We start from the raw sequence: 23719 nt of genomic DNA, 5'->3' as shown, positions 1-23719 counted from the left end.
CTCTAAGAGTTGCAAGGGCCGAGGTATTACTTAACCAAATGACTCCTAGACTGCAGCCTTCCTGCCTGCGGATCTTTCCCAGCCACAGTGGTAAACAAGGCAAAATAATTACCTAGGAAGTATGACAAAGGTGGACAGTAGTCCCTGAGCTTGAGCACAGATCGCAAAGACAGAAAAATCACTGTAGTATGGTCTAGGTTCTAGTCAAACTCTACCACTAGTCAACTGAGACTTGGGGCTAGTCATTTCTCTCAATTTCTCTGTCTCCTAGTGTGTTAACATGTAAAAGCTTAATAGTTGATTAATGATATTTTCTCTCCCTTTCTCCCAAGGTCTGCGTATAGATAAAATAAGCATGTGTAAAAATTGTGTGCCATAAAAAAAAAGTTTAGTTCATATCAAGACAACTATTTGGAGAGTAACAGCCTAGTCCCTTTCAGAATCGTAGTCCTTTTGAACACAAGAAGGAGGTGTCCCCAAAAGAGAATCTGTTGAAAATAGACCAGGAGGACTAAGGAACAGAGAAGGTCAATGTTCCTACCATGATAGCTGGCTGCTTCTGTCGTTGTTTGCAAAGTGGGTTCCATGGCTGCCTTAAGCCTTCCCTATAATCTCTCAGGAAAGCACTACACCAATATATGGGCTTATGGTTTTTATTATCATTTCTTTTTATAGCCCAGATTAATCATGTCTTATTCATTATAGCAGTAAAGTCACTAATAGCTAAGTACATTACAGTAATCTGTTGTTGAGATAGAAATCTCCTGGTGATGTGATGTGTCTAGAAATACTGCCTCTGTATAGGAGCCAAGGTATGAAATATCCTTAAGCTCCTAAAATGTCCAGCTTGATAGAGAATGTGAAACCGTCGTAGCTGAATCACTGGGTAAAAAACTGGCATCCCTCAATGTACATGTTGGCTTTGGCTATTCTTGTTCATGTGAGTCTTTCAAGATGAAAATTGTGAGTCCTATGAAAAAGACAAAATGGTGATGTCATCGCTTGGTGGATTGAGTTCTATGATGGGAGCAGTAGCTCTGGATGTGAGGTATATTCATAGAAAGACAAAGAGAAGGCTTCCTCCATCTGAAAGTCTTTAGGAAAATCAGCGATGTGATGCTCAGTGGTACTTACTGAGTTTTCTCTGTCCAATTGGCAAGTCTCAAGCTAATTGTTGCAAGGCAGATTCTCCAAGAGAAAGGCTGTGAGAACAAAGACAGTTGCCCTTACCCAGGACTGGTGGGTATGTGAGAAAATATCCCATGGGTCATTGGTTGACAGCTTAAGTAGACAAAGTAAAGTCAAAGGAAAAATGACAGGAAAACTATGTCCTTGGCTTACGGCCAGTCTATCGCTTTTGCTCCAAAGTTCTTAAATAATTTTATTTAATGTCCTGTGTCTAACTTCATTTTTCAGGGAAAACCAATTTGGTTCGTATCAAGACAACTGCTTGGAGAATAATAACCCGGTCCCTTTCAGTACTGAAGTCCTTTTGAGCACCAAAAATTGGAGGGGGTGCCCCCCCAAGAAAAGATCACTGGAAATAGATCAGGAGAGTCAAAGAATAGAGAAGGTCAATGTTCCTATCTTGACAGCCCACTCCTTCTGTCATTGTTTGCAAAATGGTTCCATGACTGCCTTAAGACTCCCCCCCAGTCTCTCAAGTCCTGTTCTGAGAAACGCAGACTAGTGATTGGTGGGCTCTGCTGGAAGCAGCATTGATTTCCTCCTTAGTAAACCCAGCCTGGAGTCTAACTCGGGAGGAACAAATGCGTCCTAGTATGCAGGGCACACTGACACCGGGATAGGTTGGTGCCAAGCCTGCCGGGGTGCCTTGGTGGAGGGGGATGGATAGAGCTGCATGCTTAGGATGCAGGGATGTGAGTTTCCAAACGACAGCCCTATCTGTGGACTTGGAAATGGGCCTGAACATGCTTCCTCTGCAGAGACAGAAAGATGGAAAATCTATTAAAAAACTGGTAACAGAATAATCTGGCTGTTCACATAAAGTTATAGCACAACAACCCACATTGCAGGCTGCAGTATTTATTACAGGTTGCGTATCACTTATCCAAAAAATGGGGGGGACCAGAAATATTTTGAATTTTTTCCACATTTTAGAATATTTGCATTATACTGGATCAGCATCTCGAATCTAAAAATATGAAATTCTAAATGCTCCAGTGAGTGCTCCCTTTGAGAATCATGTTGGTGCTTCAAAGAGTTTTGGATTTTGGAACATTTTAGATTTCAGATTTTCAGATTAGTATTAGTCAACCTGTACTTCTAGATTTCAGCTTCACTGAGGTACAGTGTGTGTGTGTGTGTGTGTGTGTGTGTGTGTGTGTATTTATGTTTATACTCTCCGCCTTAAGGCTTCATAGGGAGGGAGGCTTCACAGATAACCACTCTTCACAGGGGCCTGGTCAATGTTCTCAGTTTATGAACCTAGAAAGTGGTGCTTCTGTGTGCAGCTGCTGGAAACAGCACCTGGGCTGGAAGACCCCAGCTGTGTTCTTTCTGAGCCTTTCATCTTCAGCCGGGAGACCCTGCAGGGGGATTCTTGCTGGGAGATTTCTTGTTGACCTTGTGTAACACAGTACTGCAGGTGGCTGCTGACATAAGAATCAGTAGCTTGAGTTGGAGGCAGCACTTTTTATTTACATCTTTTGAATTAGGAACACCTTGTAGTCATTTAGTATTCTCACTGGAGACCTTTTGCTTCAAACTCAGAGCTGGCCAAGTCTCAAAACCCCGCTGAAGCTTCCGTGCCTGAGATCTGGCATGGCTGTGGTCTGACTTTCCTATTGCGGGCCCCCTTCGGATTTTGGGGAAATCCAACCAGAATCATCATTTTTTGGCAATCTGGACCACTAGTGTGATGCAATTTGGAACAAAGATAACTACAATTACTTTGGCACTGATTATTTAGATATCATTATATCTAAAATATTCTGTGTGTTGGTATGCATGGCTGATTTAACAGACTGTATTATACCTTCCAGCCTGGGTTATACTTTCTTGGATGTTGTTTTGTTTTTTAATTATTTTATGGGTATGTTCACCCTTCCACAGAATACATATTGTTTACTCTAGGCTAACCTAAAACATGCTAAAGGAAGATGGAAAATGGACTGTATTTGTTAATTTAGTAGTTTACTGAAGCATCCTTTAGATGTGCAATGTGAATGCTTTTTATAGGCAAAGTCCACGGCGAAAAGCTCTCTTTACCCTTTGACTCAACCTGTGAGCTCTGATTGCAGTGGCCTATCCTATTCTACAAACACTTTACACAGCGACTATAGTACTGTTAGAAATACTTGTTTTCTCAGACTCTTTACTGTGTAAAAAACACAGTGGGAGAAGATTTTAGGAGAAATGGCCAAATTGAAATGTAGATTTACTTGATATCTTAATTGAAACAAAGATGATGGCTTAATTGAAGCAGTGTGCGTTAATATAATTGATATATAGAAAACATCCTTTTCCTAGTTTAAAAAAAAAAAGAGCCTTGATTATTCTATTACTAGGGGGAAAAAACTGCTAAATGAAAAATCGGAAATGAACATTTCTTCTTTGAATAGCTTAGGCTTTCAGTATTGCCTCTGAGGTTTGCAGATGCTGGAAAGAACCAGGTTAATAAGTTCTGTAAGCACATTTTTACCACTTTCTGGCTCAAATACCACTCACAGATGTTTCTCCATTATTTTGATCTATGAAGGGCCTGAAAGGGCAAGGAAGAAACTTATTGGGGTAGAAGAGAAAACCACTGGGAGCCCTCAGAGTGTGAACCTTTCTGTGGCTGAGGATGTATGCCTGATGTTTCTTTTCTGAGACAGGATTCTTGCTCTGTTGCCCAGGCTGGACTTGAACTCCTGTAGCTGAGGCCTTATGCCTAATATGTTTTGAGACAGGGGTCTTGCTATATTGCCCATGCTGGGCTCAAATGATTCTCCCACCTCAGCCTTCTGAGTAACTGGGACTATAGGCACTAGCCACCATGCCCACTTGAGCCTAACTCTGAGCTGATAGGCCACTGTAGTTTATGAAGAAAGTAGATTTGGTCTTGTGTGTTTTTTGGTCTTTGGCAAATGTAGCCACTTGTATGCATTCCTTTTTTTTTTTTTTTTTTGAGATGGAGTTTTACCCTGTTGCTCAGGCTAGACGCCAGTGGCGCAATCTCAGCTTACTGCAACCTCCGCCTGCTGAGTTCAGGTGATTCTCCTCCTTCAGCCTCCCAGGTAGTTGGGATTGCAGGTGCCCGCCACTGCGCCCAGTTAATTTTTCTATATTTAGTAAAGATGGGGTTTCACCATCTTGACCAGGCTGGTCTCGAACTCCTGAAATCGTGATCCACCCGCCTCGGACTCCCAAAGTGCTGGGATTGCAGGCATGAGCCACCGCACCTGGCCACCGCTTGTGTGCATTCTTATGGATTCTTTCTCCGATGAAATTCTCCGAATATAATCCCTATCCTTATAGTCCCTAAATGGCACTATTGAAACTCTCTCTCCCCACATGCACATATTTCCACTCAATAGTACAGTTGTTAATGCTTTGAGTTCCACAAGTGGAGGCAGTAGTGACAGTAGTAGCCTAGTGACAAAGCCTTTGTGTACTGGAGCCAGTCTGTGCTTAAATCCTAACCTTGCCACCTTGCTGGCTGTTACCTCTGGGCAAACTGACTTATTTGTACCTAGATAATTATATTATCCCCCTTATATGGTATTTTGAATATAATATTAACTAACTCTTGAAAGATGCTTGGAATGCCGGTCACATACTAAAAATCCATTAAATGTTAGCCATTATTTTCTATTATTTGCTCATAAAAAAGCTTCCTTAGACAGTATCCTTCCTTGTTCTAGGTCATTCATTCTGTGTTGTGATTTCTTTAGCAGCCACAGGAGCTGGACTCAGGCCTTTCTCTCTGATTCCTCCCATGTACCCTCTGTATGGACTTGGCTTTTTGAGGCATCTCCATTTCTTCTCCTGCAAATGGGCATGTTAAAACTGCCTTAATCCGGGAACATTTTGTTGTGGTGTAAATGTTATGCTGTGTTTTGAATTACAATTAATCCGTGTTTTGTGTAGAAAATGTAAAAAGTGGAATGTTCTGGGTAATAAAAATATTTGTGTTAAAGGATACTAAATACTACAAAAAATAGAATGCAATAAAATACACTTAACCTCATCTACACGAAGGAAAACAGTGCTATACAAACAGCAGTATGATATTGGCCTGGGTTTTAAGCACAACTCTGCCATTTACTAACTGTGTGACTTCACCCACACTACTTTCTTAACCTCTCTGGGTCTCAATTGTGACTCTTGTGGCCGCCATCATAGTTGCTGTTAATAGCATAGAAGGAGAGTCAGGACACTAGCTTTTTGTGCTGGTTCTATTATCAACTGGTTATATTGCTTTAGGTAAACCACTTGCCCTCTCTGTTTTATGACAAACATGACGACACGCGAGGTTACCAGTTCCCATCCAGACCCAGTGTCTGATGGGGCCAGACAACTGACTACCAATTTTTATTTATTAGATTTAATTAAAGTGGGGTCCACCTCTATGCTAAGTTGGCCTTTCCTTTCCGAGATGGGCTTTGACCATTGTATGAAACTATGTAATGATGTCTTTTTTCCTCTAGAAATCTAGAAAAATAATAGGTTAGAAATTCTTAGTTAATGAACTCTAGACGTGACCTATCCCAAAGCAAAGGGGCTGGGTTTGATGACTCTAAGGGTTCTGTTTGTTTGCTTGCTTGCTTGCTTTTAGTAATCTGGTTTTATGATTCATCAACGTAATTATCAACTAACCAGTGAGAGGACACCAGTCACCATCCAGCCAATTAGAGATGAGATTGAGCAACTGTTCTTTACCCTGCAGTGGGGTTTGGGATAGAAAATACTTTTGACAAATACTCTATATGTTAACTAAAGTTTAGTACTTGCTCCACAAAGAAAATAACTGACAATGTATTATTATGAACTTACCTGCTCAGATAAATAAAGCTACACAGCTTGAATTTTGAAGACTTTGTTGGAACCATGAATTATTAGTCACCCGTTTTTCTTTGTTTCCGTAGTAGCATTTGAAACATGCTCCTCCTCTCTCAGTCTCTAGAGTTAGATGGGGAGATTTATGCCTCAAATGTGGCATGGATTTTTATGTATTTATAATTTTAATTTTTTAAATTTTGTTCATAATTGACATATAATTGTACATGTCTATTGGGCACAACAGTGTATTGGTGTGATGTTTCGATACGTGCATACACTGAATAATGATCAAATCAGGGTAGTTAGCATATATATCACCTCAAATGTAATATTTCTTTGTGGTGATAACTTTCAAGATTCTTTTTGCTTGTTACTTAAAATCTACAGGACATTATTATTAGCCACAGTCACCCTACTATGTAATAGAGCACCAGAACTTATTCTTCCTAATGGTAACTTTGATTCTGTTAACCAAGCTCTCCCCTTCTCCCATTCCCCTTACCCTCCCTAGCCTCTGGTAACCATTATTCTACTCTCTAATTCTATGAGATCAACTTTTTTAGACTCTACATATGAGTGAGGTTATGTGGTATTTGTCTTTCTATGCCTGGCTTATTTCACTTAACATTATGTCCTCCAGGTTCATCCATGTTGCTGCAAATGATAGGACTTCATTATTTTCACAGCCAAATAGTATTTCATTGTGTATATCATCAGTTGATGGACATTTAGGTGGATTCCATATTTTGGTTGTTTTGAATGATGCTGCAATAAATATGAGGGTGCAGATATCTCTTTGATATACTAATTTCAGTTCCTTTGAATATGTACCCAGTCATGAGATCGCTAGATCATATGGTAGTTCTATTTTTAGTTTTCTGAGGAATCTCCATATTGCTTTCCTAATAACTACACTAATTAACACTCCCATCAACAGTGTACTAGATTTCCCCTAATACATTTGGCCAGCATTTGTTATTTTCTGTCTTTTTTGATAATAGCCATTCTAACTAGGGTGAGGTGACACCTCACTGTGCATTTGATTTGTATTTCCCTGATGATTAGTGATGTTGAACATTTTACCATATACCTGCTGGCCATTTTTATGTCTTCTTTTGAGAAATATCTATTCAAGTCTTTTGCCCATTTAAAAAATTTGTTATTTTACTATTAAGTTATTTGAGTTCTTTCTATATTCTGGATATTAACCCCTTATTGGACTCATAGTTTGCAAATATTTTCTTCAGTTCTGTAGGTTGTCTCCTCACTCTGTTGTTTCCTTTGCTCTGCAGAAGCTTTTCAGTTTGATGTAATCTCATTTATTTTTGCTTTTGTTGCCTGTACTTTTGAGTTCTTATCCAAAAAATCTTGCCCACATCAATGTCATAAAGCTTTTTCCCTATATCTTATTCTATTAGTTTTATAGTTTTGGGTATTACATTTAAGTCTTTCATCCATTTTGAGCTGAATTTTGTACCTGGTGAAAGACAGTTTTATCCTGCATGTGAATATTGTGTTTTTTCAGCTCCATTTACTGAAGATATTTTTCTTTCCCCAATGTGTGTTCCTGGCACCTTTGTCAAAAATCTATTTTTAATTATTTTATTTTTATGCAACCCTCTAATTTGCATTTCATGCATGGATATTTGGGGAAGGTTAAACCAAGGTTGGGCACTGTCATGATGAGCGGAGTTGGGATGGATGAAGACTGTGTGAAGACTTTACATTTTGTTGCTTCCTAAGGGAGTGGAGCTGGTTTTTACTAGAATAATTTGAGAGACAATGGAAAACTCCTTTCTTATTAATACATATGATTCTTCAAATTTCATCCCAAGACAAAGATTTATAAATCGGTCCCCTTTAAAATGCAAACATTTCAGTGAGGAGCAAAGCTTGAAAATTAAAAATCTTCAACAGGATCAGAAAGGAACAACTTTGCTATCTTCTAGAATAAGGCCTCTCAAAATATGGATCCTCCTTGTCTATTTCAGAGTGTTCATGTTAACGTTTACACTGAAGGTGCAAAATAAAGCTGCTGGTACCTTAATTTGAATAAAGGCAGTCACACCAAATAACACTAGGAGTCTTGTGTTCTTCATCACTATGCACTTGTACCTAAACACACACACACACACTAGCTTCACTTAAGAATGTCCATAAAGCAGTAACATTTATTATTAATTTTATTAAATCTTGACTCTTGGGTACATGTGTTTTTAATATTTTGTAAGATGGAAGTGCACATAAAGCAAATCTGACGCTACTTAAGTACTATGATTGTCTCAAAAAGAAAAATACTCTGTGGTTGAGTTGCAAGCTGGACTAGCCAGTTTTTTCATGAAACTCCATTTTTCTTGAAAGCACAAGCAACAGACAAACTATGGTTATTCTGACTTGAGTATCTGGCGGACATTTCTCAAAAAAAAAAAAGAATGAATTAAGCCAGTTTGTGCAAGGAAAGCAACTGGCAGTATTTGTTGCCAATAATAAAATTTAAGCTTTTAAATGAAAATTCAAATTTTAGAAAACTTGGGTTCATCCTCATGAACTTGACATTTTCCTAATATTTAAAGACTTTAAAGAGATTGGTCATGATATTAAATAGTGAGATGTTTTAATATTATATAATGAAAAGTGTCAAAATGTGGAAGATCTGCATAACTCAGTGACCTGATATTTTCCAGATGACCAGTACATGATCTTAGAACATTATGCAGGATAAAAAGATCCATTCAGATTACAATATAGAACTCTGGATTTTAATGTAACAAAGTATGAAAAGTTCACTGATATGATTTCAGATTCCATATTGTAATTAACCTTTAAGAAGCTCCCATCTGTTTAGTTTCATGTAGTATCGAAGATGAAAATCCACGATTATGGAAACAGATTGAATGTAGACGCAAATATCAGAGTGCAGCTCTTTTCTGCTAAGCCTGATATTAAAGAGATTTGCAAACATGCAAAACCATGCCATTCTTCTTGCTAAATTTGTTTTGTTTCAGAACATACAGTTGTCATGAAAATATTGTATGTAATGAGTTTATTAATGTTATCTTTATTATTATTATTTTTTAAAGATGGGGTTTTACCATATTGCTCAGGCTGGTCTTGAACTCCCGACCTCAGGTGATCCACCTGCCTTGGCCTCCAAAGTGCTTGGATTACAGGCGTGAGCCACCACGCCCAGAAAATAATAATAATAATAATAATAATAATAATGTTATCTCTAAATAAAATAACGTGATTTTTTCTATTTTAGTTTCTAAAGTGATAAATCTCAATAGCCACATGTACAAACATGGAAACAATAATTTTTAAGAGCGTCAAGGAGATCAGAGTTTAAAAAGTGAGGGCAGTGGTCCTGGAGCAACCTTCCTGACATCACAGATGAGTAACTGAGGCTGTGATAGGTGATGTGACTCACTCACTGTAAGACAACTGTGATTAAATCATATCTTTCCAAACCACTGTTCCAATGTTTGTTTATTCTACTGCCCTACCCTGTAAACCATGACTTCATGTGAGTAAGCTAGTCAGCTACTGTCTGATGAGAAAGTTGGCTGGGAGAGGCTCTGATGGAGGTCAGTAGAGATAGAGCTTTCTTGCAGCATGTGAATGACAGGCCAGGTGAGAGGCCAGGGGGCCTCTCTAGGCTCTGGGCACCTCCAGCTGGGGGAATGTAGGCTGCGAGGAGATGAATGGCTGCAAGTGGAGCAAGAACATTGCCTACTTCAGATTTTATGCCTCTTGCTCTGAAATTTCCAGCTTTTTCTTACCCCTTGGCTTTTCCTCCAGGGAGTTTGCCCGTTGGAAGGTGAACAACTTGGCTCTAGAAAGGAAGGACTTCTTCAGTTTGCCATTGCCTCTTGCCCCAGAGTTTATCCGGAACATTCGCCTCCTTGGAAGGAGACCCAATCTGCAACAGGTTACGGAAAACCTGATAAAAAAGTACGGCACTCATTTCTTACTTTCTGCCACTCTTGGAGGTAAGCAACATCACGATTTCAAGCTAATTGGTTGCTAGACCATTGGAAATAACTTTAAGACTCATGCAGTGTAGCTCCAACAGTCTTTTGTTCTTACTGGCCTTTTACTGCCTGAGAAGTCTTTCTGGTGCATTTGAAAACAGTGTAGTCTCTTGACATCTCAATTTACCCCAGAGCATTTTGATTTGCTTATAAGGATCTCCTGAGGAGGGGATGTTGGGTAACGTGGTTGCGGGTGGACAGTCTCCTACAAAGCACTTAATAGCAAGGGGGGAAACTCCCAGTTTACATGCTGCTGAGCCACCTAACCCCTGAGGCTTCACCACTTTCTAATGTTTGCTGTGGCTGCAATGATCAGACCCACAGGCAAAGTAAGTTGATGTCCCTGGAGTCCTTAACCCCTCTTCCTCTCTATAAAGATTGGAAACTATCCAAACTAATTCCAATGGTTCTGGGCTGGCGAATCATCCCCTTGTGGGTTGGAGGGTGAAGGTAGGGTGGAACAATATGGGCTAAGACCCAGGGCAGGATCAAAAGCTCTGAAGATGCAGAATTCCCTCTGCCCTGGGAAAAAGAAAGCAGGATTTATTATAACACTTAGCTCACTGTCCGATCAACCAAAACAAGCTCTCCCAGGCCTCAGGCCAGCTGTCTGCATGTGGCAGGTGTTGAGCGTTTGATGAGGAAGAGGGAGATAGAGCTTCAAGGCTTTTGCCCTTCCTGAGGGAGCATACACAACTTGAGAGAGAGAACTGTGTCTCCTGCATGGAGGTGGATTACTTGAGACAGAGTTCAATAGAGGATGTTAAATGGATAAGCTGAGGGCAGGGGGACTAAGCTTTGGAAGAGGGGCTTTCAGGCAGCGTGGCCTGCTGGCCTGTGGCTCCCTCTGATAAGCCTCTTTTAAAGATGGTGAGGGCTGGGGGAAGAGCTTGGCAGCAGGGGCTGCGCGCTGTCTCTCAGCTGCATCTACCCTGGCCAAGGGTTTTATGTTCCTATTGGTAGGGTATTTGAGAGCAGAGAGCCTCACCAATGAACTCATGTTGTTCACCATAGGAGAAGAGTCCCTGACCATTTTTGTGGACAAGCGGAAACTGGGCAGAAAGGCAGAGACAACAGGAGGTGCCTCTATAATTGGGGGCAGTGGGAACAGCTCAGCTGTGTCCCTGGAGACTCTGCACCAGTTGGCCGCCTCCTATTTCATCGACAGAGAGAGCACGCTGCGACGGCTGCACCATATCCAGATAGCCACGGGGGCCATCAAGGTAATGACCTGAGAGGTACGGGGTAGGGGGTGCAGGAAGCACGGGGGAACCCAGGGGTGGCCAGAGCCTGAGCCAGCTCTAGGTCAGCCAGGCTGGCTGATGAAAGAGGGAAAGAAGCTTTCTGATGAAGACACAGCCAGCCTTCAGACCCGATGGAGTCATTCATTCCACAGCAGACACTCATGGAGCACCCACTCTGAGGCAGGCTGCAGCAGAGGTGCCACTGGGAATGGCAAACAAGGTCCCCATGCTCACAGAGGTTTCACTCTAGTGGGGGATGAAAAACACCAAAGTCATTTCTGATGATAAATAAAGACAAGACAGAGTCATAAGGTGCACACCTCCTGGGGTGTGCGGAGGGAGCAACTCATATTGTTGTTAGTAGATTGATCACGGAAGGCACTTTGGGGTTTAGACTTTGATCTCTGAATAAGAAACCAGCTGTGTGGTGAAGTGAGTGGGAAGTATTCAGTAAGTACTAAGGCCTTTTAGCAGGAACCAGCCTGGTGCTGGTTCACAAAGTGTTGGAACACAAAGAAGACTGCTGAGATGGTGGGGAGGTAAAATAAAGACAAGATGAGGTTCACAAGTCGGCTGAAGCAGATTAAATGCCTTGAGAAGGAATTTTAATATAAGTCAAAGTGCAAGGAAAACCCACTGGAGACTTTCAGCAGGGAAGCAACATGATCTCACGGATGTTTTTAAAATATCAATAGTTATTGTGACTTTAATAACCTAACCTTCAACACATCTTCTCTACTTACACCTAAGAGATTTCTAGTAAAGTTCATGGCGTTTTAGGGAAAACCAGTGAAAATACTGTACTTGAGAATGCAGTTTTTTAAAACTTCTAAGCATAATGTTAAGGTGTTGAAAAGACTTCAAAATTGTCTTATATCCTGCTTTTATCCCATCTGAAACTCATACGCAAATTTTATTAATTCATTTAATAAATATTTACTGAGCACCTATTATTTGCCAGGCATTGTCTGGGGTCCTGAGAATACAGGAGTGAACAAAACCTGTGAAGTCCCTGCCCTCAAAGAATTCAGAGCTTGAATTCTAAGAGCAAAGAGAGAAATTTCATAAATACGCAGGAATTCCCTCCTTTTGTTGTGGTTTGTTCATTGCATACTTCGCAGATACTGTTTTTGTTGTTGTTTTACAAATTGAAGGTTTGTGGTGATCCTGTGTCAAACAAGTCTCCGGGCACTATTTTTCCAAAAGCATGGGCTTACTTCATGTCTCTCATAATTCTCATGATATTTTAAACTTTTTCATTGCCATTTTATCTGTTATGGTGATCTGTGATATGTAACCTTCGAGGGTGCGGGAAGCACTGAGGAACCAGGGGAACCTCTTCAATCAGTCGACCCGGCTGACCTAGAGCTGGTTGAGGCTCTGGCCTCCCCCTGGTTCCTCAGTGCTTCCCACACCCCCTTTGATGTCACTTTATAATCGTTTCCGAGTGTTAAAAATTGCACCCATACGAGATAACAAACTCCATCAATAAATGTTGTGTGTTCCGACTGGTCCACCAAGTGGCTGTTCTCCCATCTCTCTCGCTCTTCTCAGGCCTCCCTCTTCCCTGAGATACAACAATATTGAAATTAGGCCAATTATTAACCTTGCAGTGGCTTCTAAGTTTTCAAGTGAAAAAAATCAGACATCTCTTACTTGAAATCAAAAGCTAGACATGATTAAGCATAGGAGGGAGGTATGCCAAAAGCTGAGCTAGGCAGAAACTTAGGCCCCTTGAGCCGAACAGTTAGCCAAGTTTGTTAGCAAAGAAGTTCTTGAAAGAAATCAGAAGTGCTACTCTGGTGAACACACGAATGATAGGAAAGCCAAATAGCCTTGCTGATATGAAGGAAGTTTGAGTGGTCTGGATAAAAGATTAAACCAGCCAAAACCTCCCCTTAAGGCAAAGCCTAAACCAGAGTAAGGCCCTAACTCTGGTTAATTCCATGAACACTGAGAGAAATCAAAAAGCTACAGAAAAATGTTTGAAGCCAGCATAGGTTGGTTCATGAGATTGAAGAAAAGAACTCATTTCTGTGATATAAAAGCCCAAGGTGAAGCAGTAAGTGCTGACGTAGACGCTGCAGCGAGTTTTCCAGATCTAGCTAAGATCGTCGATGAGGGGGGCCACACTAAAGTACAGATTTTCAGTGTAGTTGACACAGCCTTCTACTGGAAGAAGATGAAATTGAGGACTTGCATAGCTAAGGAGGGTAAGTCAATGCCTGAATTCTAAGCTTCAAAGGACAAGCTGGCTTTCTTATTGCAGGCTAATATGGCTGGTGACTTTAAATTGAAGCCAAGGCTCATTTACCATTCTGAAAAGCCTAGGGCCCTTAAGAGTTATGCTAAAAATCTCCTCTGCCAGTCCTCTATAAATGGAGAAATCCAGCCTGGACGACAGCATATTTGTTTACATCATGGTTTATGAACTATCTTAAGCCCATTGGTGAGACCTACTTCTCACACACAAAAAAATTCTTTCAAAATATCACTGCTGATTTACAATATACCTGCTCACCCAAGAGCTCTGATGGAGATGTACAAGGAGACTCATATTGTTTTCATGGCTATAAACACAACATCCATTCTGTAGCCCATGAATGAAGGAGTGATTTTGATTTCCAAGTTTTATTTTAAAAACATTTTTGTAAGGCAAAGGCTGCCATAGATAGTGATTCCTCTGACAAATCTGGACAAAGTACATTGAAAATCATTTGGAAATAATACTATTCTAGATGCCATTATGAAAATTTGTAATTAATGGGGGGATGTCAAAATATCATTAAGAGGAACTTGGAAGAAGTTGATTCCAATCCTCGTGGATGTCTTTGAGGATGTCTTTCCTCAGTGGAGGAAGTAATTGTGTGTGTAGTGGAAACAGCAAGAGAACTAGAATAAAAAGTAGAACCTGAAGATATGACTGAATTGCTGCAATCTTATGATAAAACTTGAATGAATGAGGAGCTGCTTCTTATGAATGGGCAAAGAAAGTGATTTCTTGAGAGGGAATCTACTCCTGGTGATGATGCCATGAACATTGTTGAAATGACGTTGAATAATAACCAAGGGTTTAGAATATTCCATAAACTTAGTTGATAAAGCAGTGGCAGGGTTTCAGAGGATTGACTCCAATTTTGAAAGAAGTTCTATTGTGGGTAAAATGCTATCAAATAGCCTCACATGCCACAGAGAAATCTTTCATAAAAGGAAGAGTCCATTGATGCAGCAAACTTCATTGTTGTCTTAGTTTAAGAAATTTCCTCAGCCACCCCACACTTCAGCAACCACCACCCTGATCGGTCATCAGCCATTAACATCAAGGCGAGACTCTCCACCAGCAAAAAGATTCCAACAACTGGCTGATGGCTCAGATGATCGTTAGCATTTTCTAGCAATAACATATTCTTTAATTAAGGTATGTACATTGTTTGTTTAGACATAATGCTATTGAACACTTTACAGACTACAGTATATTTTGTGAACATAACTTTTATATGCACTGGGAAACCAAGAAATTTGTGTGACTTGCTTTATTGTGATATTTGCTTTATTACAGTGGTCTAAAATTCAACCCATAATATCTCTGAAGTATACCTATAATTCCAGGTAGGATGAATGGTATGAAGAAATAAAGCCAAGTAAGAGGATAAAGAGAGATGGGGTTGGGGACTTTGGGGAAGACCTTTCCAGGGAATGCCACTTAAGCAGAGACCTGAATGCAGTGAGGGAGTAAGCCCCAAACATCTTAGACAAAGGACAGAGCAGGTACAAGTGCCTTAAAGGAGGCAGGACAGTGTACTTTGCATGATCCAGGACCACCAAGAAGGGCAGTGAGCCTGGCATGCAGTCAGGAGAGAAATGAAGTGAAAGATGAGTTTATTGAGATTGCAGGGGCCATATCAAGAAGGTCTAACTGATTAAGAAGTAGAAAGAAAGTGCAATTCTGGAGACCAGTACCGTGGCTATTGCACTGGTAAAGGTAAGACATAATGGTAGCTTGGATGAAGCTGCTCTTGCAGAGGTGGTGAGAAGTTGGCATATTTGAAATATATTTTGATGGTAGAGCCTACAGGATCAGACAATGGATTGGAAGAAAGGAGTGAAGATTTACTGCAAGATTTATGACCTGAGCAATCAAATGAACAGTGATTTCATTTACTGAGAAGCACAACACTGGGAGGAGGTACAGATCTGAAAGAAATAAATCAAGAATTTGGTTTTAGACATGTTGAATTTGACGTTCCTATCAGACATCTAAGTAGAGAAATCTAACAGTCAGTTGGACGTAAATACCAGGATTTCAAGAGAAAGACCATGTTTGAGGATGGAAAGCTGGCATACAAATATGTACACATGTGTAGTTGGAATTTACAACTATGGGAGAAAATGAAGTGAGATCACTTGTGAGTGCAGCTAGGAAAGGGGCCCTAGGGCTGAGTCGCGAAGTACTCCAATATTCAAAAATGAGGAAGAGGAGAGGATCCAACCAAGAAGACAGACAGAACAGAGAATTTGAGGAGAACCTAAGCAGGCTCACAATGCCAAGTGAAGAATGTTTTTCACCAAAGAAGGAACTGGCAACTGTTGCTGTTGAGCAGTGACTAAGGTGAAGATTGAGACTTGACCTTCAATTTGGTGACATGGAAGTAACTGGTAATCGGGAGAAGAGTGGTTCAGTACATGATGGGTACAAAAGGCTGAGTGAAGAGAATTGCAGGAAGGAGGCCGGGCGCGGTGGCTCAAGCCTGTAATCCCAGCACTTTGGGAGGCCGAGGCGGGTGGATCACGAGGTCAACAGATCGAGACCATCCTGGTCAACATGGTGAAACCCCGTCTCTACTAAAAATACAAAAATTATCTGGGCATGGTGGCGCATGCCTGCAATCCCAGCTACTCAGGAGGCTGAGGCAGGAGAATTGCCTGAACCCAGGAGGCAGAGGTTGCGGTGAGCTGAGATCATGCCATTGCACTCCAGCCTGGGTAACAAGAGCGAAACTCCGTCTCAAAAAAAAAAAAAAGAATTGCAGGAAGGAAGCAAAGTTAGGAATCAGATATTACAGCTTTTGCTGTAAAGGCATATGGAAAAATGAGTAATAACTGGGGAGTGATGTGGGGTCACGAGAGGCTATGTTTTTATTTTTAAGATAGGAGCTATTCCAGCATATTGGTATACTAATTAAAATAACTCTATAGAGAGGGAGAAAGTGATGATGATGGAGAGACAGAAGACAATTGTAGGAGCAAAGGGGTTGTTCTTTCCCAGGAGCTTGAGTGCTTCATCCTCCATAACAGGAGGCAATGCAGAGGGCACAAGGACAAATGCAACAGGATGTTAGATGCGTGGTAAGAAGATGCTGCTGTTTTCTTCTGATTGGCAGTTACTTCTTGATTTCCTAGGTGAAACGGAAGGAAAGTCCTTGGCTAAAAGGAAGAAAAGGGAATAGTTGGGAAAATAATCTATGCAATGGTCTTTGAGAATAAGAGTTAAGAGTGTTGGTTGACTAGATAAATGTAGTAGATTTCTGGGTAGCACTGAGAGCCCGCTTCAGTGGCCATAGTCATAACATGAGACCAGTCAGCATAGTTGTAAGTTTTATCAGCTACACTTAGTGGTTCATGTATAGGTAGGAATGGAATAGTTGGAGAGGTGGATTTAACCAAGATGTGTGTGTATACATCATGAAAGGTAAAAGAGAGAAGAGAGTTAAGAGTATACACAAAGGAGTGATTATAGTGATGGACCATGGCGTATAATTCAGTCAAGGAATGAAAAGAGGCCTTTGATGGATGCTAGAAAGCGATAGGTTGGTCAGGTCTAAAGGCTAAAAGTCTAAGTAGGTTTGACAGTTCATTAGGGGAATAGGCTAGAGCAAGTATGAATAGGGGATAATTAATAATTGAGATTATAGAACGAATACTATGCCCTGGAACCTAATTTTATTAGTAACTGCATTCCCTTTGTAATCACTTAATGGAAATTAATGAGGGCAAGTAATGAGAAAAATAAACTGCAATGAGAATGGGTAGTAGGTGTAAGAGTCCACTGGTTCTGCCTTCAAAGGAGCTAGAGATCTTTAGAGATCACTGTTCAGGATATCGCAAGGGAACACCGTCCTTAATTCCATGCCCAGGAGCGTGGGGGGTGGGAACGACATGGCCACTGCTAGAGAAGGCTACAGGGGAAACCGTGTCCTCAGGGTCAGCTACGTTGAGGTTACAACTGAAAGGGAACGTGGACTCTTGAGAAGTGATTGAGATTATATGGGATTTTGCTAAGAACTGATCATGAGATTGAGAGAGCACAGTGGAAGTTAACTGATGATAAGAGGTAAGGTGAGGGGATGTTCAGAGTCTGGAGTGAGAGTTGAAGAGATAGGGATGACTTTTCATTAACAGGGAGGTAGGCTGCATTTGGGAGACTAGTGTCTTAGACAGTTTAAAATGATTTTTAAAAATCACTGATGTGATTTTTTTTTTTTTACTCTTAATTCTCTTTCCTCTTTTGTCTTTCATCATGTATACACATACATCCTGTTTAAATCCAACTCTCCATCTAGTCCATGCCTTCCTGTACACGAATCGCTAAATGTAGCTGATAAAACTTACATCTGTGCTGACTGGTCTCATGTTATAATTACGGCCATGAGTCTCCAGCCAGCTCTCAGTGCCACCTAGAAATCACTGTGGCGTGGAGCATGTTTTACCAAGAAGACAGAGCTCTGGGAAAGCCCCTCTCCCCATTTAGTCCTGTAGTGGACAATGTCAAAGTTGGAGAAAATGGACCATATCAGAAAATGAAAGGTAGGCATTGGGTCTACAACTTAAAGATCCCATTAATGTTCCTTCCCATTCCTCGACCTGACAAACTTTATGCTTTTTTCACTCTTTAATGGCCTCATTTTCTTAAATTCCTTGATCCATCGCTATAATCACTCTCTTGCATACGTCTTCAACATGCCTTTGTCACCTCTTTATGCCTACTTCCTTAACCTAGGACTTTATCACCTCTTACCTGATTTTCTTGCATTATCCTGTTAAGTGGTTTTCTTATTTTTATTCTGGTCTCTTTTCCCTGATTCATCCTCTAGGCTGCTACCAGGAGTGCCCATCATCATATCATATTGTATCCTATTACTCTTTGTCTAAAATCCTTCAGTGGCTCCAAACGGTACATGGGACAGAGCCCAAAACACTGTTCCCCAGCCTGGGTGGAGTGCGATGCAATGGAAAGAACGTAGACTCTAACCCAAGAGTCTGAGTTCTGCCATTGCTCATGGTGGGGCTTTGAACAAGTTGCCAACCTTCTCAGAACCTCAGTTTATGCACTCTAAAATTGTTATGCAATTAGAACAGTTTCTATCTTGAAGTTTTCCATGAGGTTTGATAAGAAAGTGTAGATAGCATTAACCATAGCACTGTGGGAGCGTGAAAAAGATTAATTCCTGTTCTTAACAAAACTATAACTATTGAAAATCTGTCTCTGCTATCTTTCTAGTTTCATTTTTAATCAGTCTTTTGGCACTTTCTCCACCCCCGTGTTCCCCCCTCCACTCTTCAACTTCCATTTATATTGTGTAACTCAGTCATATCTAAATATTAGGCTTTACTCAAATATGCCATGTTCTCATATCCCACTTTCCTGGCACTTGCTGTTTGCTTTACTTGTCTGTTCACCTGAATGGCTCTTCCTCACCCTTCGTTGCTCAGTTTAAAAAGGTAACTCTTTGGTGAAGCCTTTCCTAACTCCCCAGGTAGTTAAGTGCCCCTCTTTAGGATTTCAAACACATGCCTCTTTTATAGGGCATATCATTTGAACTATAAAACTGAGCGTATGTCAGCTAACACAATGACATCCACATGAGACGGTGAGGTCCTTGTGGAAGAGGCTGGGTCTTGTTCAGCTTTGATTCCCAGTAAGAGTATAGAGCTTGCCACACTATGGGTAATGGGTAAAGGTTTATTGAATTAATGAATGAGTCCCTGGACATGAATTTTGTACATAGATTAGGCTCTTCTATTCAGTGTGTATGCAAGTACATGTAAGCATGCTTAGTTGAAAGAAACAGAAATCTGCTCAAGGTGGCTTGAGTATAAAAATAGTTATTAAGAGAACTCTGGTGAAAAATATCACAGCTCTCCAAGGACTGGGCACTAAATCTAATCTAGGCACACGGAACTTGTAAAAGTACGGTCATACTCCCAGGCTACTCCTTTTGTTTTTCGTTGAAATACGTGTCACTGCTTTTTCATCTCCATCTGCTTCATCTTCCTGCTTCCCTAGTTGGAGATCTTTTACCTACTTTAGTAAGTACAGCTGTGCACTTACTACCCATTCTTAGCAAATTCTTCCAAGATGGATATATGCACCTTCTTGTTTATTTAATATGTTCCTCTAAGACCTCACAGAACATCCCCGCCTGTTGAAACGTTTACCCGGATTGCCACACACCGCTATTGCAGAATTTGTCACGTTACCTTCTATACTTTTCTGTACCTCGATGACTTCAACCTACATGTAATTTTGGCTTGCTGTGGCTTTGCCTCTGACCCTGCAGAATATTATCTTTTTGTTTTATCTCTTGGCCAATGCCACCATGGCAGAGATCACTCCTTTGTTCATGGCTGTGTTCCCAGTTCCTGACATATTTTAGGTGCTTGATAATTTTGATTTATTATTTGAATTTTGTGAGTATTTATGGCCACCTTTAATTTTTTTTCTTTCAGTATCATAGTTTTCAATTCTCTTGAGAAAGAATCTGGTTCAGATTCTACCCTTAGTTTACTATAAAGAGTGGGGCTTGCATAGTCTCAACTATGGCTTACTGGACCCACCTCTTAAGCAAAGTCTGTGGGTGGTGGTATGAAAGGTGGCTAGATACCCAAACTACATTTAATATGGTGCCTATGAATATACTTTCCAGAATTAGAGCCACTACCCATCTCCTCAAAAGAGGCCACCATCCTTGGAAGCCACTTTTTGAAGACTCTTCAAGAACACATTGAAAGTGAGATGAATATTCAGTTTCCACTGGGTTGACTGACCTCGGATTTTTTCTTCTGTCTGGGAGTACAATGGGTTCTCCCCCTAGGAGGAAAACCATGAGAAACAAGGATGATTTTGTGTTTTCTTTTCCCACCTTCATCTCTCCAAGTTTTCATATTTATATAACTTAGCAAGGTCTAGAGACCTGATGTGGCATGTTCAAGGACCCATCGCTAGACTAAGGAGCATCCCACCCCACAGTTCTGCTCACTTTATGAGATTGACCTGCCCATTTTGGCCTGGCAGTAAGGTTCTCTGCCAGGGAACATTTTCTTGCTCTCATACATTTAGTACTTACAGATCCATATAGCAAAGGCCAATAGCCTGGATACATACCGCAGCACATCCTGGCTAGCTACCACTCTTTTGTTGGTGCTACAACACCTGCCAGCTACCTCCCTCTATTGAGTATGCCTCAGCAGCTGGCTTCAAGCACATTCATTACTCTTGAGAGAGGTAGATGGAGTTCGGAGGAGGGATTCTGCTTACCTGCTCTGCTTTGGTGGAGGAAAAGTTCTCCAGCATATCTGCCTGTTTCTTGTTTTCCTAAGCAGCTGTGCACTTACTACCCGTTCTTAGCAAATTCTTCCAAGATGGATATATGCACGTTCTTGTTTATTTAATATGTTCCTCTAAGACCTCACTGAACATCCCCCTCTGTTGAAAGGTTTACCCAGATTGCCACATACTGCTATTGCAGAATTTGTCATGTTATATTGAGGGTGTTTACATGCCTATCTCCCTCTTGACACACCCTCCAGGACAGTAGGTCTTAGAGCAGCTGAGACCCTGTGGCAGGTACACAGCTCCAGGTCCCTTTAGAGTGTCATCTGACATGTGGCGAGATGTTTCATAAAATGCTTGAGAGGTGAAGGCAGACTACATGGTTTAGTGGGAAACTTACTCAAGTAAGAAGACTTGGGATTGGTTTTGGCCTTGATGCCATTTCTATGACCTTGAGAAGTCACTGAACTTTATTTCTCTCATCCATGATACATATTACTAACTGTCTGCCTCACCTGCACGCAAGGCTTACATTCAGCTGATACGGTTACAATGGGTGTTTTCACATATTAAAACACTTCTATAGGCTGGTAAATAGTCTTCACTCCAACCCCCATGTCCTTGCTGACTTAGCCACATTTACACCTCCCCTGCAGCCTCCACAGTTCTTTCCGAAGGTAACCAAAGGGAGAATATACCTCAGGAGGCCTCTAGAACCCGGCCCTGGTACTAGTGCTGCCATCCCTTTTGATGAGTCAGTGCACTTCTGTTCTACCTGCTGGTAAATATTGTGAATATCACTCTTGACTCTACCAGAGGGTTGGGATGCCACCAAATGATACAGGGCACATGCAAACATTTTGTGCACTGTGAAGGGCTGTACACCGTAATTCCCCAGAAGGGATTAGAGCCACAAAGGAGAGAAGGGGCTTGTTTCTAAAGTACAGCTCACCCACTATTTAGTTGAAGGCTGAGGAAGGACTTGGTGGGGAGGGCTTGACATGCCCACAAACTAACTGAAGGGGGTTTCTCACAAAGCCTTCTTAAAAGTGACTTTTCTGAATTCCTTGCCGCAGCAGCCTAGGATTCAATTTGCAGCTCTTTTAAGCACACACACCATCAGCTCTGTTCTCCCAGCCCAGTCCGATTGCTCACAATTAGAAGCCCATTTCACTCTGCTGTTAGTTTGCAGGTGTCCCCTTAGGTAGGACAAGAGCAGCCTGGAAGTGGAGGGTGGAGGGTGGGGAGAGCAGGCTGGCAGGAATGAGGGTTTGCATGATCTGGTATTTATGGAAAATTGGATGTGCTAATGAACCTGAGATCCATCAGGGCTTTCTCAAGGCAGGATGGTCTCTGTCAACATACCAATTAGCACACAATTATTTGCCCTTTCTGAAAGCTTATCTGAGGCACTCTTTGAATAGCATGTGCCGGAGTGAACTGCACTCTCCATTACCTGGATAGGCCTTCTTTATAATCTGCTGAAGCTGTCCGCTTCTTCTACAGAGAAAAGTGCAGGCTTCTCTTGAAGAATGCTCCAGAGATGCTGGGGTTTTCCTCATGTTGGGGCGAGGGGTTGAGGGGGTCTCAGGCTATTCTGCTTACTCAAGTCAGCACTCAGGCAATAACTGCAAGGACACCTCTCCAGCTCCCTCTATTCTTTTCACCTCCTTACTTCTGAAGGGAGGAGAGAGTCTCAGAACAGAATAGCAATGAAAAGCGCTGTGACTTTGGGAACTAGTGAAACTTGAGTGGGCCTTCCTCACTCTTCAGGTCCTTCTTTCTAACAGGAAATGAGCATAAAGATCATGGTCTTTGTCTGTTCCTCATTCCCATCCTTGTGTCACAATTAAAGCAAAGCTACTCACACCCTTTCAATGACTTACCTAATTGATTGTCCTCTTGTGGAACTGACCTTTAGAAGCAGCAAAGTAAAGGTCAGAAAACTGCATCAAAGACAGCCCAGCATGTTGAACAAGATGATGGTGTGGGGGGGAAGCAGATGCATTGGTGGCAGGTAGGGATGGGGGAGGGTAAAGGGGGAGGAAAGGAAAGCTCTTATTGTGGCTGTTCTCTAGCCTGTCCTCCTCTTTGGGTCACGTCTTACTCCCACTTAAGACTTGTTAGCTTCCTTCTTTCCTGGACCTGGTTGGTGAGTGACCAAGTCAGGAGTAAGTGGATGGAAAAGCCGATGAAAAACCCAATGATGATGGAGTGGCCAGCCTTCCTATAGGCAGGGACAGGCAAACCTCCAAATACCATATCCCTGTGTCCCACCTCTGTCCATCAGCCTACCCTACCCTAGAGGGGCAAACTTCCCCAGAGTAGCAGGGACAGTTATTGGCCATGGCTCTTTATATGGGGAATTTTAAACCATATAGAAAGTGAAGACTTTGCCTTGAAATACGGCTGCCTCCAGTCTGACCAGTAGCCAATCACCCACTCGCCCAATAAAGAAACATGATTCAGCACCTGTGTCCACATGTGGAGGGGGCAGGCTCATGGGTAACAGCCAGAACACTGAGGTTTTTTTAAATACGTTTCCACTTATCTCTAAGCTTTTATTGGCTGTGACTATGTCTTATTCATCTGTGAGTTCCAATGTTCCTTGAATATTGGTTAAATGAAAAAGTGAGTGAGTAAAAGAATGAATGAATGAGCCAAATAAATCTTATCCTCACAGGTGGCTGTATGACCTGGAATAAATAATTTGACTTACCTGGGCCTTGGTTTCCTAATCTGCATTATGAGGATAATCAAACTGAGCTGAAGTCTGTACAATTTGTTTTGCTTAATATTAACGTTTTGAGAAGAAAACAGATCACTAAATCATGTTGGGTGGACTGGTCTGTTTAGAATACTTGTGTTTGACAGCAATGGCATATAAA

The 23719-nt window shown here is 41.4% G+C and overlaps 1 protein-coding gene across 6 annotated transcripts in view; it reads left to right on the top strand.

The window, feature by feature from the left end:
- BRINP2 (BMP/retinoic acid inducible neural specific 2) overlaps window positions 1-23719 on the top strand; it is a 118172-nt gene that overhangs the window by 83288 nt on the left and 11165 nt on the right. For all 6 annotated transcript variants that reach the window (XM_078356255.1, XM_054247492.2, XM_035279098.3 and 3 more), the window contains exons 3-4: window positions 9805-9995; window positions 11052-11260. In XM_078356255.1, coding sequence (XP_078212381.1) covers window positions 9805-9995; window positions 11052-11260 — 400 coding nt within the window. The remainder of the gene's footprint in view (window positions 1-9804; window positions 9996-11051; window positions 11261-23719) is intronic.

The sequence above is a fragment of the Callithrix jacchus genome, chromosome 18, assembly GCF_049354715.1.
Source record: "Callithrix jacchus isolate 240 chromosome 18, calJac240_pri, whole genome shotgun sequence".
Taxonomy (NCBI): domain Eukaryota; kingdom Metazoa; phylum Chordata; class Mammalia; order Primates; family Cebidae; genus Callithrix; species Callithrix jacchus.
Note: the sequence above shows the minus strand (reverse complement) of the source record. Positions and strands in the feature narration are given on the sequence as shown.